The 16,162-nt window shown below is 39.3% G+C and overlaps 1 protein-coding gene across 5 annotated transcripts in view; it reads right to left on the reverse strand.

The window, feature by feature from the left end:
- Positions 1-16,162, reverse strand: part of RBMS1 (RNA binding motif single stranded interacting protein 1) — a 189,627-nt gene that overhangs the window by 51,182 nt on the left and 122,283 nt on the right. For all 5 annotated transcript variants that reach the window (XM_034785629.1, XM_034785628.1, XM_034785626.1 and 2 more), the window contains exons 3-4: positions 10,317-10,375; positions 7,615-7,706 (exon numbers count right to left, since the gene is read on the reverse strand). In XM_034785629.1, coding sequence (XP_034641520.1) covers positions 7,615-7,706; positions 10,317-10,375 — 151 coding nt within the window. The remainder of the gene's footprint in view (positions 1-7,614; positions 7,707-10,316; positions 10,376-16,162) is intronic.

Genomic DNA, 16,162 nt, shown 5'->3' on the forward strand with positions numbered 1-16,162 from the left:
TTTAAATATCAGTTGTAGCTCCAGCTTTAAGACAGTTTGTCCAATGACTGTAAGTGAGTTGAAACGGCATTAGCTTAATTTTGACTTGCTATCTAGCATTCCAAACAAACGGTATATTTTTAATTAGCTGCCTAAATATCTTAATTTGTTTTCACAAAGCACAGCTATAGTATAAATGATTAGAGCAAGACAGGTTTAAAAGGTAGTTTTTAACTACAGTACAACACTGCAATCAAGTTTGCAACCATCTATGTAATCATATGCTTCTTGTCTTCCTTGACACTCTTGCTTTCTCCTTAAATCTACTGCAGGGGAACACGCAGCAATTCTGTAACATGGCCCATTATCATCCTCATCTTCAACACAGACCTACAGCCCACCAAGAGGTCCCAGCATGGGAACAAAATGCAGCACCACAGGCTGAGATGGGTAATTTCTGTGGGCTGCAGCTCTGAATTGAAGACAAGTAATTGCTAACTGTTCCATTTTATGCAAATTAGGTTTTAGCCCTTGGGCTCCTGAAATGATGGTCATTCAGTCCTCAGGTGGGAAAGGTTTGGCCCTCCTTTAATCTACTGTATAAACAATTTTAATCAACTTTCTTGTAAAGTAATATTCTCTACAAGTTCCCTGTGTTTTCTATACAGCTAATTAGAGTTTGCTAGTGGGAAAGTTAAGGAAAACTGCTTAATTTTCTTAAACTAATCCATCGTCATTCTAATATGGGTTTTTATTGTACTGTCTATAGAAATGCCTGCAAAATGGGCAGATAAAATATATTTATGCAAAGTATTCAGTGTCCATAAACGGCTGTGAAAAAAGTTTGCTAGAACTCGCCTGTTTGCATGTAACCTGTTTTAGACATTCAGGAGTCAGAGTCCACTTGCAAAATAAAACGTTGTAATATTCCTCACCATATTTTTACTACCCTAACTAATCAGATTTAGTGCACTAGTTACCATGGTAACCCACAATTATTTACTTCCCTTTCTCTGCAGGAATGTAAACTGACTTAATTCTCCAGCAGGCTGACATGGTGAAGACCAGTACAAAAACCCAGTACATTCTCAAAAGTCATATGAGTTAGCCATTTGCCATAGTTGTTCACTCAAAACCATGTTCTTTGGCAGTGACCTAAGGGGATGTCTGCCCTACAACATTAAACAGAGATAAAAAATGGTTAACCTTTAACTTCTCTTACAGAGATGGTTACAGGTGGCACACAAGGTCTTTTTTAGATACAAGCAGGGACAACAATGTGCAAGTCAGATTTTATGTAATGGTGACAATGCATATCTCCCAAATACGTTTAAAAAATAAAATGTCAACTAAAAGTGAGTTAGTGCATTAAAAAATGATTGTGTAACATTTCTGGCTGGGCTGTCAGCATGTGGTGAGTGCTTCATGGCTCTGTCTTCTTAACTGTTAGGAAAAGAATATAAAGATTACTGGCCGACATTTGCACACAGATCATTCTGGGACGAGACAGTGGCCTAATATTAGCTCATTACATTGTCATGTGGGAGATATTTGGTCTTCTGCTTTCTGAGCCAGCAGAACTTGGCAGAACAGAGAGATGATGCTCTCAAGGATAGAGGGAGAAACAGGGAAAGAGTGGGATGGAAAATGTGCTTTGCATTGCTATCACAGGCATCCCTAATAGACAATCTGGGTGGGAAACAGTGTTCTATAAGGGCCCTGTTACCTGCTCATCCCTGGAGGATGTTGGGATGGCTGGAATTGTTTTAGCTGGAGATCTGATGCTATGTCCTGTAAGGCAGAGGCATTCCCCAGTTGTTATGGAGTCAGAAAGTAAGGGAAGGTTTAAAAGGGAGGAAAATATGACAATATGAAACTCGAAGTCCTGGTTCCTAGGAAGGTGCTGCTATGGGGGCAGTATAAAGCCAACAGCAGTTGAGTAGGATTGGGCAAATCTCTAAATGGATTAGCAGTAGCTCCTTCCTCCACAAAAATTAAATGTAAACATTAACACATGGAACACCCATCTCTGCTATTGGTTTAAGCTACATAAACCTTCTCAATCCATCCTGTGAAATTCTTACTGAATATATTAAAAGCTCTTTATGAGGAAGAAAAATTTCAAATATTATCCAATAAAGACTCAACATACAGAATAGTTATTAAAAACAAACCATACACCTTTCACCATATTACTTAAGAAACCTGAACCAAATAAAATATGTCATTGTTATACTAGCAACCTAGGTGAGCTCAACAAAGGAGAAACCAAAATGCCATGTGAAATAAGTAGAAAACTCTGGATTCGAAAAACAGTCAGCTAATTACTGACCCTGAAAAATGGAAGGTTATCTCTCTGTTCCTTAAGGGTCCCATTCTCTCTTATTCAATTCAACAGGAGCAGGATTGGCACTAATTGTTTTCTATCCACTTCAACAAGCAGTATACAAAATACCATGCCATCACACAGTAAACTCCATTATTTATAATCTAAGAATGCCCTAACACACATTTTTGCACAGTTATATTTTATTGCAGTTAACATCATATACAGTATTACAAGATTTAAGTTAACTGGAGACTGCAGAAGCAATCCTTCAGTTATATCCCAGTTTATGTATCTTCCAGGTTATCTATCTCAGAATTATGGAGGGCTAAATCCACTCTACCAGGATTCAATAGTATGATTTCAGGGAATAAGTAGTTTAATCCTAGTCCTTAAAGCCTCTAAACCTTTTCCCACTGGCATTTAAAGTATGATATGTTAATTTCAAGATGGCATTTTAAACATCACTTCTACAAAAGGCCTTTTTCAACAACATTCTAATGCTCTGAGGAGAGTCTATGTATGCCAAAACCTGGCTTACCTCCATAGATCCCTGAACATTACAGCATTCAAACAAGACAAGAGGCATGCTTAAAAGGGATCTTTATTTCTTGTCAATCCGTAGTAATGGAATATTGCTGAACAAGTCTTAGACACAATTCATTGTCAATTCATGAGGATGGAGACATTCCTAAGTGCCTCTTTGACAAAAGGACAATCCTTACTATGAAGATGCTGTGCAGAGCTTTCAAAGAATACAAAGTAGTAGGTTCCTTCAGAGCTATTAAGGTCTCTTTTATTAATCTGATTTAGGGAGCCAAAGCAGAGCACAATCACTAAATTTGAAATAGTAAATGAGAGATTTTTATTTTTATTTTATATGTTGAAGTGTTTGTCTAGATACTCCAAGTGCATGTACAATTAGGCAATTACCTGCGTTTCAAAAAGAATATAAAATAATTAGAAATTGGACTCTCCGTTTTGGATAGTCAATTAATTCATCAAGACTAAAAACACCTTCATCTGCACTATTAGTATTCATGCCTGGTACACACCTTGTCTTCCTGCCTCAAGAGCCTGTGATGAGATCCAGGCCTTGCATTATGCCCTGAAGGTCATCAGACTCTGGTTCTGTCAGATCAAGTGAGGAAGGTGAGAATGCCCCTCACAGAAAAATTATCCTCCGGGAGGGTGAGAGTTTGAGTGCCACAGCTGATCAATGAGGGCATCTCTCAGCTATTCAGGGCCAAACTATTTAGAATATTACACAAAGCCAACGTCTCAAGTTGCACCCAGAAACCAACTGGAGGCCACCACCTCCTAATTCACCTCATAGCTTACATCACAACAGCTCCATATACACACTGAAAAAGAGGGGTAACACGATGGGATCCTACATGAAATACCACTTGGGACAATTGCTCAATACCCACCCTCGGGGAATCTTCCAGAATAAAAAGGAATTAAGCCACTTGAATCCACAGGTGAGTCAATAACATCTCATGGTAAACAGTATGAAAGACCTCTGACAGCTTTAGAAGAATCAAGATGGACACCTGATCGCCATCACCGAGAGCCATCATCAACCAACACAACCAGACACTGTTGAAGTTGCCTCACCACAAACTTCCCAATAATGTTCCCTAAGTTTAGAAAGAGGGGTAGAATTGAAAACATCAGAACCAAGAGATAGTTTCTTGTGCAAGAGCTAACGATTGCATCTTAAACAGACGCTGGCATTTCAACATCCCTAAGGAAGATAAATGCCAATTATCTACAATGACCCATATCCATAGTAGTATTCAGCAACCAGGGAGGACGCGGATCTAATTCGCAGGATGTGGGTTGAATCCTATGACTCAGGCCCCCAAATCACCTCAGTGAGGAACAATAGCTGAAACACAAGTAGAGAAGATTATGTTCTCTTGCCACGAGATCCACTTCCAAAGCACAAAGCTCAGTCAGATTCTGAATGATCTTATCCACAAAATAGCTTGACAGCACACCAAGTCAAATATTTAACATAATCACTGGGAATAAACAACTTGGCTTAATTATACTGTTCACAACTTGAAGAGTTCTACCAACTGGGACTTGCAGATGCTGTAGTGGAAGCAAATCATTTTTAATTCAGATCCTGCACAGCTACAGCATGAGATTGCAAAAGTGCTGCCACAGTCAGATTTAGAACAAGACTTCCGCCAGCTAGATTTCTTTCCTACTGCTTTATCTGCTGAAGGTCCTCAGAATACCATACTGACTGTGAGCAAGATGAGGGTGTTTAGGAGCCACATTATTGATCATTTGGCGAATACGGTCTTATTATATCAATGACAGGTCAAGTCAATCAGTTGACCAGTATTCCTCCCCAAGCTCACTTGAAACTGGTTGCATCAGTCTCTGAGGCAGACCATGAGCAAGTAGGGTGACCAGATGTCCCAATTTTATAGGGACAGTCCCGATTTTGGGGTCTTTTTCTTATATAGGTTCCTATTACTCCCCACCCCCGTCCCGATTTTTCACACTTGCTCTCTGGTCACCCTATGAGCAAGTGGTTGTTATGGAAAAGGTACACCCCAACCTTTTCAAATGACAAGGCTGTAAACTACACTGTGAGCAAATTGGACCGCACAATTTAATTATAACAAAATTTAAAGCAGAAGGCAGCATGCAAAATGGGTAAAAATATACATACTATTTTATATAGTTCCCTGTATATAAAAAGACTGATTTTCCAAATCTTGGCCAAAATTATTTTAAAATGACTAGTGATTCTGAATGCCTCAATTTTTAGGCATCCAAGATGAGACATCTTAAATAGGCCTGATTTGCAGAGAGAAGCAGGCCCTCTTAAGGTATTACAGATTAGATGATCAATATTGAGGCACTTAAAATCACTGGGCACCTTGGAAAATCTTGGGCTTGGTTCACATTTTGAAAAGAAACAAAAATTACTCTCATATCAAAAGTTGGCATACCAATTTCCAGTACAAAACAAACTTGTACGGATGCAATGACTTATTTTAGGCACTCAAGTTTGAAAAATGTGGCCTGTGTGTTCTTGAGTGGTTCAGAAATTCAACAAAATTTTTACATATTCAGGACTCAGTTTTAACATTAGTGCTTACATAAAGCAATATCAACATATTTCATTGCTATTCAAAACCTGCTCCTGTTTGCTACCAGGTAGGGTAGACCCATTATATACGTATTTCAAAATGATTGTCTCAAACTAGAATGCTGGTCTTGCTCTGAAGGCATTATTGGTCATCAAAAATTATATTATTTATTTAGACAAAACATTCATCATCATTTTAACATACCATATCTTAAAAAAAATATTTAAAATATTAAATGACCACCAATGAAAACACACACATGCACACACAAAGAAATTTCACACCTCCCTGTATGTACGTACGTTCATGTGTGTCCGTCTGTGGTGAAATATACATTAAGTACTAAACATTTGGTTTCTATTTTGTTGACCTGGAACCTGTCCAAACACATCTCGTGTTGTTAGCTTAACTGTCCTCCTCAGCTGAGGAACTGTGGAAAAAATATCTCAACCGGAAAAAAAAAAAAAATCTGTACATAGAACCCCATGAATAGCTCCTAAGGCTTTCTTGATCTGTTGTATACTGTAATATTTTTTAAAAAACAGATTTAATCACTTGAATATTTTGTCTAGCTAGAATTCCACCTCAGAATTATTGGTTTTAAGAACTACTAAAAACTATTTATATACACAAAATATGCACAAATATTGTCTTTATTTATAAATTTGCATCGGTTTTTACGGCATTCTACTGGAAACAGGGCATTTAACAAAATGATTATTCATGTATTACCTCCCCAAATTTATGTCTTTCTGAATTTACAAAACTCACCCTCTATTAAAAAAACAAGAGTAATTGTTAACTGCAAATCTGATGCACAGGCAGGTACCATGAAAGGCAGACATTATAGCTGTTCAGAGAAAGATAATTCAGCTTCATGGAAGATTTTGATATTTTGGAATGGAGAACCAAAAATTTTGAAATTCTCCAAAAACTTGAATGGATCCCTGGCCCTGAGGCAGTCTGTCATGCGGTTCTGGGACAGCACACTCTGGAAGCCTGGGGTCCCTGGCTCTCAGCTGGTGGGCTGCCCCAGGGCAACAGACCCTGGAAGTTCTGGGGTCCCTAGCCCCGGTGCATCCACTTGGTGGGATGCTCCTGAGCCACAAACCATGTAAGCCTCTGGGATCCCAAAAAGCCCACCAGGCAGGCTATTGGAAAGCCAAGTGGTCTAGCAGGAAACCAGGCAGGTTTTGAAACCTGCCTGAGCCCCACTCCTATCAGAATTTTGGTGAAGCCAGTCTGTCTTCAAGGAACATTTTTTTATTTTGATAAATCTGAAGAAACACTGTTCTGTTGGAATTTTTCCAATTACCTGTCCAATTACCTTGACACCCTATACAAGAATACCTCGACAAATATTTTGGGACTTTCAATTATCTATGTGCACCTAACTCCTACAGGCTTCTGAAAATCCCACATTTAAGTTTTAATTCAGTTAACATAAAATATACTACAAGCCCTACAATTCCAGTATATGCTGTTGAAAATTCACACCCCCGCCCACCCCCCAAAAAAAGAAATTTAGAGTGTGCTTCCCTATCATTACTGAGGCTCACCATCTGTAGATACATTAGGAACCGTCTCTACTCCTGGATTCTTTGGTAACTAGAACTGCTATTTTTCTCCTTCTGTACCAACCAGAAACTTGTAATCTATCATGTTAGCTGTGGATTTAGCTACAGTTATATAGAGTGGATTTCTCCAATGTGTTCTATTTGAAGATCCCCATAATGACAACTTGAAAGATTCAGCTAGTAAAGAATATGGCAGACCGATTACTCCGTGGTGCTCCACATACCGAGCACATAATAGCTGTGTCCTACAAACTACAGAAACTACTAATTTGTTTCCAGCTACAATTTGAGATGTTGACTTTAATCTGTGAAGTTTTATAGTGGTTATTTTAGGGCCTACTCTTTCTCCTACTGCAATCAGTGGCCAAAAAAAAAAAAAAAAAATCCCATTCAGTTCAGCTGGGGTGGGGGGGGAGGGTACCTTTCTAAGACTGAGTTCTAGCTAACTATCCCCATTTTTAAATTCTGAAGTATGGTGGGGATTGGAGACACTGCATCCTCAATAGCGGGCCTTCAGCTTTTGAATGTGTGTTGCCAATGATCTAAAAAAGCACAAGTTTGTTCACTTTCAGGTTACACTGCAAGAATTTGCAGAGTACTTTTAAAAACTTACCTTTGCCATCTGTGCTTGGACTCCGCTAGCCTTCAGAGCGGAAACAGCCTTCTGAGCAGCTGCTGGGCTGTCAAAATCTACAAAACCGTAACCTGAAATTTAAAACATCTTTTACTGAGAAGCAAACAACCATTTTATAATGAAACAGTGCAAAAGCATTTTTTTTTTTTAAAACACGAAATTTGTGCTGGTGGAAGGGGACAATTTGATAGCCTTGGAAGCTGAAGATATTCATTTAGTCACAGAACAGAACAGCAGGCGGGTAAGTTGCCCAGCACTGTCCCACCAATGTCCTTCAACCACGAGTTGGAGGAACTACTTCTCGCAGTAAGAAGACAAGTCAGTTTTCATGCCCATTCATTTGTGGCTTATGCCAAAGCTTCCAACAATTATTATAATACTTTGTGTGATCTGGTTATTAGTCCATTAGGAACTAACCTGAGATCATATAGGCCACTAAATAGCAATCTCACGTTAACTTTTGGTCACTAAAATCCTTGCCCAGATTTTAACAAGCAACCTAGAAATGAAAGCCTCTGTACCCTATTACCAATCACCTAAACCATGGTGTGCTGATAAAATTGGTAAGCTATAGTTATTCCATAACGTGTACACAAGAGACAGTAGTTAGTTTAATTATACGATACGTGAAATCCTGTCCGCCAGTGAAGTCAATGGGAGCTTTGCATTGACCTCATTGGGGCCAAGATTTCACCAAGTGTTTCTAAAATGCTTTATATTGTAGCAACACAGAGAGATGCTATAGACAACACCAGATTTTTTATTTTTAAGTACAATAAACTAAATAAATAACAGTCATTTTTAATTCTAAAAATTGTCCCTGATAATTCTGGGAAGTACAAGAATTTTTTACATATTACAAGTTGGTTATTAAGAAGGAATCTACCAATAGACTCCAGTGGAATTGGATGGCAAACAAATGACGCCTTTTATCAGGCAGTAACCTTACAGGCTAGGGTTTTCAAAGCTATCTAGGTGTTGGGTGCCATTACCTAATGAAACTAGCCACTGTCTGTCTTCAGGTCCCACTGAAAATCACTAGGAGTTAGGTGACTTAATCCCCTTGGTGCTTTTCAAAATCCCACTCAAAATAAACAGCCCTGTAAAAACAAGAGCAATCTTTGACTCAAGTCTACTTTGATAACAATAAATAAAATCCCAGTGCAGCAGAAAATGGCCCTGTGTCTCAGAAAGTGGCACTATTCGCTCTTAAGTATTGAAGCAAATCACGAAATAGGTCATTACAGCACACTGTGCTGCTGGAAATGCCACATTTTAGATGAGATGTAAAACTAATCCACTGGCTGCTTGTAATCATTAAAAATCCCACATCACTTTTGGAAAGAGTAAGGGTGTTATCAGAATGAAAATTTAGCTTCAAATACTAAACATATAAGGCTTGCAATACAATTAAATGTACCTTATGGATTCTGTATAGAGAAAACTATGTGCCAAAACATAACTTCTCGGAAGGAATATTGCCATTAAAAGGACACCCATCAGCTTTAAATCTGGTCACTTAAAAATTATTATAAGTAATTTCATGCAAAAGTGTTAGCAGGATTCGAGCCATAAACAGTACTCATCAGTTGACTTCCATAAGTCTTTTCTGGATTGGTGTGGGTGTGAGACAAACTAAGTACTGTCAAACGCATTAATAAATTGAAAGTATAGAAAAATAGTTCTCTATTTTTTCCCCAGTTACAGTATAGCAGGTGTATATGTAAAACTTGGAGGTAAAAAGTTTTCAGATAAGTACAGATTTTGAATTCAGTGTTCCTTTGATTGATTGATTGATCCTGTGTTTAGAACCCATTCTGCATCATTGCCTCTAAGTTCCCCATAAAAAGATGGAACTCTATTAATGATGAGCTTTCCTTTCCTGCCCCTGCTTGTCAGCTTTGTACTCGTTCATGAGGTCAGTAGTTAACATTGCTAAGTCAGCCGACTCCATTCTTCCCTTTGCTTAGAAATTATCCTCATTATTGTCAGAAAGAATGTCTGAAACCTGATACGTGAGTGTCTGTTGCTACACCTCCACACACCACTTGTGTTGCTGGAGTATGCTCTCATAATAATATATGAAATTTTGAAGGACAGTGCACTAAATTAACATATCCAGTGTATCTGAAAGAAGTTTATTATTTTTTCCAGCTATAATTATGTTCATGAAAACAAACCCTTTCTCTCCCACCAATATATTCAACAGGCATAGAACAGAAACACAATTAGGGTATTGGAACATGTAATTAAGTACTGCTTAAAACTACTCTGTTCTAATTAATAGAGCCAATTTGCACAATGTGTAATGTTTCCAGATACTTAGTGCAGTCTAATGGTCTTTTGTAAAGCACTCTAATCTCCCCAAGCAAGGGGGAAAAAAAAGCTGTTTTCTAACTCCATTCTCCTTTTTTAAAGCAGGGGCTAAATATCAGCAGTGCTGTGCCTATTAACTTAACTGGAGTCATCTGAAGTTTTGGCACACTGCTTGGGCATGGACTATTTGCCAATTGTACTGGGGACAAATATACAGACATTGGGCAAGACTAAACTTTGGTTTGGAATAAGAATGTATTTCATACATTCACTCACTCACTCTCTCCCTCTCTCACACACACGTTAAGAATATTTTAAAATCATTTGAAAACAAGTAGGCAAATATAATTTAAAGACAAACATACCTTTGCATTTGTTTGTTGTCTTATCCAAAATAGCCTTTGTGGATACAATTTTCCCATATCTAAAATTTTTTTAAAAAGGAAATAAAATATTATACTTGTGACATCCTGTTACAACAGAGTCCAAGATTGTGTAATTTTATTATTAAAATGTATTATTAAATCTTTATTATAAATTATTAAATCTTCCGTTCACTTAATTTATAATGTAACAAAATATAAGAATATATTGATAGAAACAGAAAAAAAAATCATAAAGAAAAAACTTCAAACTTTAATCCTTGATTTATTAGATTTATATAGTAAGGTTTCCACTCTAATGTTCCATAAGTATATAAAGATGACAAATGTAATATGTTAAAGATGGAGCTTATTCTCACTTTTCATCTACAAGTCTGAAACCACTTTAAAAAGGTGGGCATACATCATTATTCCTATGTTACCTTATGTGTAACACATACTGCTTACCCAAACTCGGGAAAAGTATGTGTGTAATTTTAAACAAACAAAAACATGTGCTAGCTAACATGTTAAAACCCTAAACATGATAAGTGGTTTTAACAAGTGTTAGCTGATTTAGATGAACTCCACCAGATAATACATGGACCAGTAACAATGTGTTAAAACTAGAAGCTGTCCTGACTTCACTAGGATTCTAAAACATATTTGCTGACACTTTAAAACTAAAAATAACCACACTCTCTTTTCCCTAGTACTGACAACCCCAAAAGGAAAGAAATTCTCAGACCTGCAAAGTGCTGAATAGAACTGGTCAGGAATTTTCCACTGAAAAACTCACTTTCCACAGAATCAAAATTTTCCACCGAAATTTTTTGATTTTCCATCTGAAAATCATTTACAGTTCCATGGCTTTCCCACTCGTTGGCAGCCAGTCTAGGCTTCCCAGGCATTTTGTTTCCACTGGCGTGCAGCCAGGAATCCAAGGGCGTTTATTTTGTTTCAGAAACATCATATTGTCCTGTTATGGGATGTTCTGCACTTCTGAAACAAAATACTGTGGGATTTCAATTCCATGAAGAATTTCTAGTGGAAGTGGAGGGGTGAGCAGTTTGCCCAGATTTGGGATGTAAATATTTCCAAAAAAATTTAAATTTTTCATAGTATGGAGATTTTGTTTCCCAGTTCACCTCTAGTACTAAGTACTCAACTCCACTTTGCTGCTGGCATTCAGCACTTCACACGCTCAGGACCAGAAGTCATTGAGAGAGTTAGTGGCAGAATTAGGAACAGAACGTGGGTCTCTTGACTCCCACTAGACCACAACTTCCTCTATTTGCTTTCAAACTACATGTAATCCAGACACAAGCAGTACACAAGAAGGAGGAATATGGAACACAGCTAGTTCTTTACACAGAACAATAATATACTGTATTACATTAATACCTAACAGGATACTGTGCTTTCAATGTACAAGAACTGAAAATGCTAACTGAATTACACAAGTTGGAAAATGCTAAAACTCATCACAAATATGCATAAACCAACATATTATGGAATGCAGGAGAGAGTGCAGCATAGGCAGCTCGTCAGCTGATATATAACCACAATAAAGAGGGGGAGGCAACTTTGAGTTGCCGGGTTCTTATGGAGCTCAGTAAGCAGTCAGACAGCAATAGGGATGGTGAGAAGGCAACATGTTAGACCACAGCAGCCACATAGTCTAAAAGTTATTTCATTTCCTGGTATAATACAGGAATATATGCAGATCTTTGCATATTTAGCATATTATGTAAAAAGTTGTAATGTAGCAATAGCAAGTTGTCACAATTCAGGGCAACTGCACTTGTATTCATGAAGTTTCACTGAAATGTTTCTGAAAGAGGCAGGAATGTACTTATGAGTCAAGAAGCCAGGTTGTCAAAGCCCTGGGATCTAACAGAGGCCAGTGCTAGTTGCATAGAGGCCCTGTACCGTCACCAGTACTATGGGTACCCTGCCTCCTTGCCTCCTAGACAGCATAGCTCCTACAAATAACCAGCTGCCCTGGAAACCCATAAAGGGGTTTCAATAGTATGAAGCTGTGCTAGTTGCTGGAGACCTGTCAAGCCACAGGGCTAGAACTCTAGAGCCATCACAGTATTTCTGTGATAGTCATACAGCAGAGGTGGCACTTTCCCTTTTTAATTCCCCATCTCCAAGCTAGAATATGAGGTTGTAGACTTTCCTGTACTCACAGAAACATTCTGGTCCTTTATTTAGCTGGGTATGTATACATAGTAATGTAAATCACAGGAGTTGTTTCCTAAATATACAAGTGACTGAAGGAAGCTGAGAGGTTCTGGTAGGTACACTAGAAATGAGACACTGCCCTTCTACATTAGAGTAGCACATTTACCAACTTTTTGTCAGACTGTACATCTCACAGTTATTTAGGGTTTTGTGTGCCACACAGAGGGATTCATGAAAACTTTTATGATCCCCGAGCATGCCCAATCCTTGTTTCTCTAGGGAATTAATATTGGGGAAATCACTTGTGTTTTAAAAGAGGTACAAGGAGGAAATAACCCAGTTTGATTCTCAGATCCCAAACTTAGTTTTCATGGCTCACAGTCGGAAATCCCCACCATCCTTTTATTTGTGAACTGGACGTGAAACTCATCGGATAGATGACAGACAGTAAACCCACTCTGCCATTTTTACAGAGTAGAACCATCTTCAGAGTAGAATCACACTTTATGAAAAACAGTGCTTTAAAAATACTGGAAAATCTCAAAATACTGAATGACTGCTAAGATGATGATAATAAATTGGTGCATAATATTTTTCCCCCAGATGAATTGTTCTCCCTCCCTACCAGGACTGATCTTGTGTGTTATCTTCTCCTTCTAACTGATTCAGCCTCACTTGCTTAATGTTATTAAGCCTTCTTTACACATGACCTTGTTTTAAAATATGCTTTTTTGAAACAGTATAGCAAAAAAGTACATCCACACCCTTTGTTTATTCTAGCTTAAACTACTTCTCTTGAGAATCATTGCATCTATGCAGCTCTGCATTTTTTTTTGAAACAGTCACAAGGCACTGTTGTTGCTGTTTTTTGCTCCATTGTGGGATGCCTACTGGAATCTACTGGAATTCTGGGATTTGATGTCAAATGAAACTCCCATCATTCCCCTCCTGGCATCCCTATAAATCATCTCTTTTTGTCAGGCCACGCCATTTTTGAGCTACTGATAGGTATCCTGGAGAAAACACTGCTCACTGTTAGGGTTGAGATTAATTCTGATAAGCTTATTGGCATACATGTAGGTTCTTCTATTATTTTAAATTCGTTTTTTCTGCAATGCTTTTTACCTCAAGAATAAAGTAGGTTTGCATAGGAAGTACTGTTTGGTAACTTACAGCTGTTGACAATCACTCTTATCAGTCTCTGAAGAGAAAACAGGCAGGTATCCTTGGCAAGCTGTCTGCTGGGAAATACAAAGTGAAGACCAGGAGCAGTGCAGCCAGGGAATACCCTGGTCAGAAGGAAGAGAGATGTGGGTCCCCATGAAGAAAGGCAATGGCTGGGGAGCTGGAAGCCGAGTGTGGGTGCTCTTGCTGAGTCACTGAGAGGTTAGATGCAGAGTCATCACTTTGTAAAACACATTTACACACTGGTGATGTGGTGTTTTCATCTTTTATCATTTAACATTTTATTAGGAATTGATATTGGGGGAATTCCAATGAAACTTCTCAGCCTAATTTTTCATAATAAAACTTTTATTGATTCAGTGTAATATTACAAACTTAAAACCAGTGGAACCGTGGCCAAGCATGCATAAAGTATTGAAGTGCTTCCATAGCTCGACTGATGAGCTCATATAGGTGTGTTGGTGGGGAAGGAGGGCTCCAAACCATTCTCCTTTTTCTGGGGATGGAATGGCTTGGGTTGGGATCAGATTTGGTGTCTAAGAATGGGATCCCCCTGTAATCTGGAGGGCTAAAAGTCAGCTGCCAGTATTCTGTATTCCCCACATGGTGCAGGACATAGCTAGGTGGGGGGACATTGATCACAACCAGAACCACAATATGCTCTAGAAGAGCTGCTTGCTTGTGAATCATTGCCAGCAGCCTTTCCTGCAGGTCCCTTTCTGTGTCTCGGTACTCCCTTGAAAGCCTCTGGGCCCTCTGCCAAGATGCACTGACAAAGTCAGCAAACATCTCCTGCCTTGTCTTCTTTTGCTTCACTTGAAAGGTTTTTCAGGTGCTCAGCAGCTAATAAGCCTCCTATCCACAAGGACTGGGGCACTTCAGGTGCTACAGGAACAGACAAATGATACAAGATGCTGTTGGCCCAATAGTGGTCTCCACACCAACAGTGATAAAAAGTTATTTGTCCCCCTCACATTTGGAATCCTACTGTCATCTTCTCTTCCCAGGCTGGAGAGATGGTATGTGGTTTTCCTGCCTCATTTCCCTTTTCTATAGGGCTCCGGTACTAATGCAGGCTTGAGTATTGGTGGTGAGCTGTGGGTGGGTGAAGAAGGGGTAGGTTAGTAACTGCATGTCCCTCTCTGCAGGTTGTCTTTACGCTGGAGGATGTTTTCTCGAGGCATGTCCCCAAGAGGCAGAGAAGAGTCTTGTTCACTGAGGTAATAAGCAAACTGGGAAGATATGCAATGCCACTATTTGCTTCCAGTTTGTGCAGAAGTGGAAGGGATACACCATCTCTCTTGGCTGCCCTGAGAAAGCTGCAAGTGCCTTGCAACATCCATGTAAAAATAGAGCATCGCCTTTGCTTTAAATTCTCTTTCATAACTTCTACATAGCAGTACAAAGTGCACTACAAAATAGACTTCTGCAGTAATTGGTTTGAACCTACAGGGTTAATTCTGAGAGTCTCATTAAAAATAGTCATGAATGCTGTACAATTTCTATGCATTTTGAAATGTGTCAGTAGCCTAGTTTTAGCAGTTTACTTCATAGATTGTAAAGGCAGCTAAAAGCTGAGGGCAGTGATTAAGTTGTGAGCCCAAGTACTTTTTCTATTGCTTTTTCTGTTTCTGTATTTGCTGTTACAATAAACATGCCAGCATTGCATGTGTTTTATTTTTAACCCCTGCAGGGCCATCATCTTGAGCAGGGGCATGGCAGTCGACCAGAAGGAAGGAAGAATTACATGACGCAAGGGGGTGGCATGTTTGGCCAAAGGTTTTGGGACATGATACTTCACAGAACTAAACGCTTTAGAGCTTAAAGTCTCTGCTAAAGATGCCACTTTGAGCAGGGCTGGTGTTTTGGGGGGGGAGGGTATGAGAGGGAAACAGGGTAGCTGAGCATGTGGTGAGAGGCTCTGTTCAAAATGGTAGCTGCCAGATAGTACACGAAACAAAATTGTTTAAATCCCCCTTTACTGTTGTATTGTAATTCAGCACATAATATTTACTAGTAGTCTCCCCTATGCAGTAATTTCAGGCTGGCTCTCAGCCTGGGTTTTGGAGGGCATCTCTGGCACCTGAGTGTCTGGCTCAGAATTTGGCATCCTGAAGAGATCTTGGCTATTCAGGAGAGTCTCCTCCTGGTCGGTGCCTTTGAAGATTGCTTGGGTACCTTCTGTAGCCCTCCTCCCCAGCTTGCCCAGAAGCCTATCCCAGGGTTTGATGTTGGCTTTCCTTGCCAAAATTTGGGTTGGTTCCTCACGGAACAGGCAGGTAGCTGGAGGCTTACTGGAGGTCCTGTTGCTGTCCCTTGTGTTACCGTAGCCCTGCAGAGCCCCTTCGCTCTGTGACAGCACTGTTCCATATCCTGGGAATACCCCTTTTCCTTCATTTGCTCTGACAGACATTCATAGATTCAAGGACTGGAAGGGACTTCGAGAGGTCATCGAGTCCAGTCCCCTTCCCGCA

Source organism: Trachemys scripta, chromosome 11, assembly GCF_013100865.1.
Source record: "Trachemys scripta elegans isolate TJP31775 chromosome 11, CAS_Tse_1.0, whole genome shotgun sequence".
In the NCBI taxonomy this organism is placed as follows: Eukaryota; Metazoa; Chordata; order Testudines; family Emydidae; genus Trachemys; species Trachemys scripta.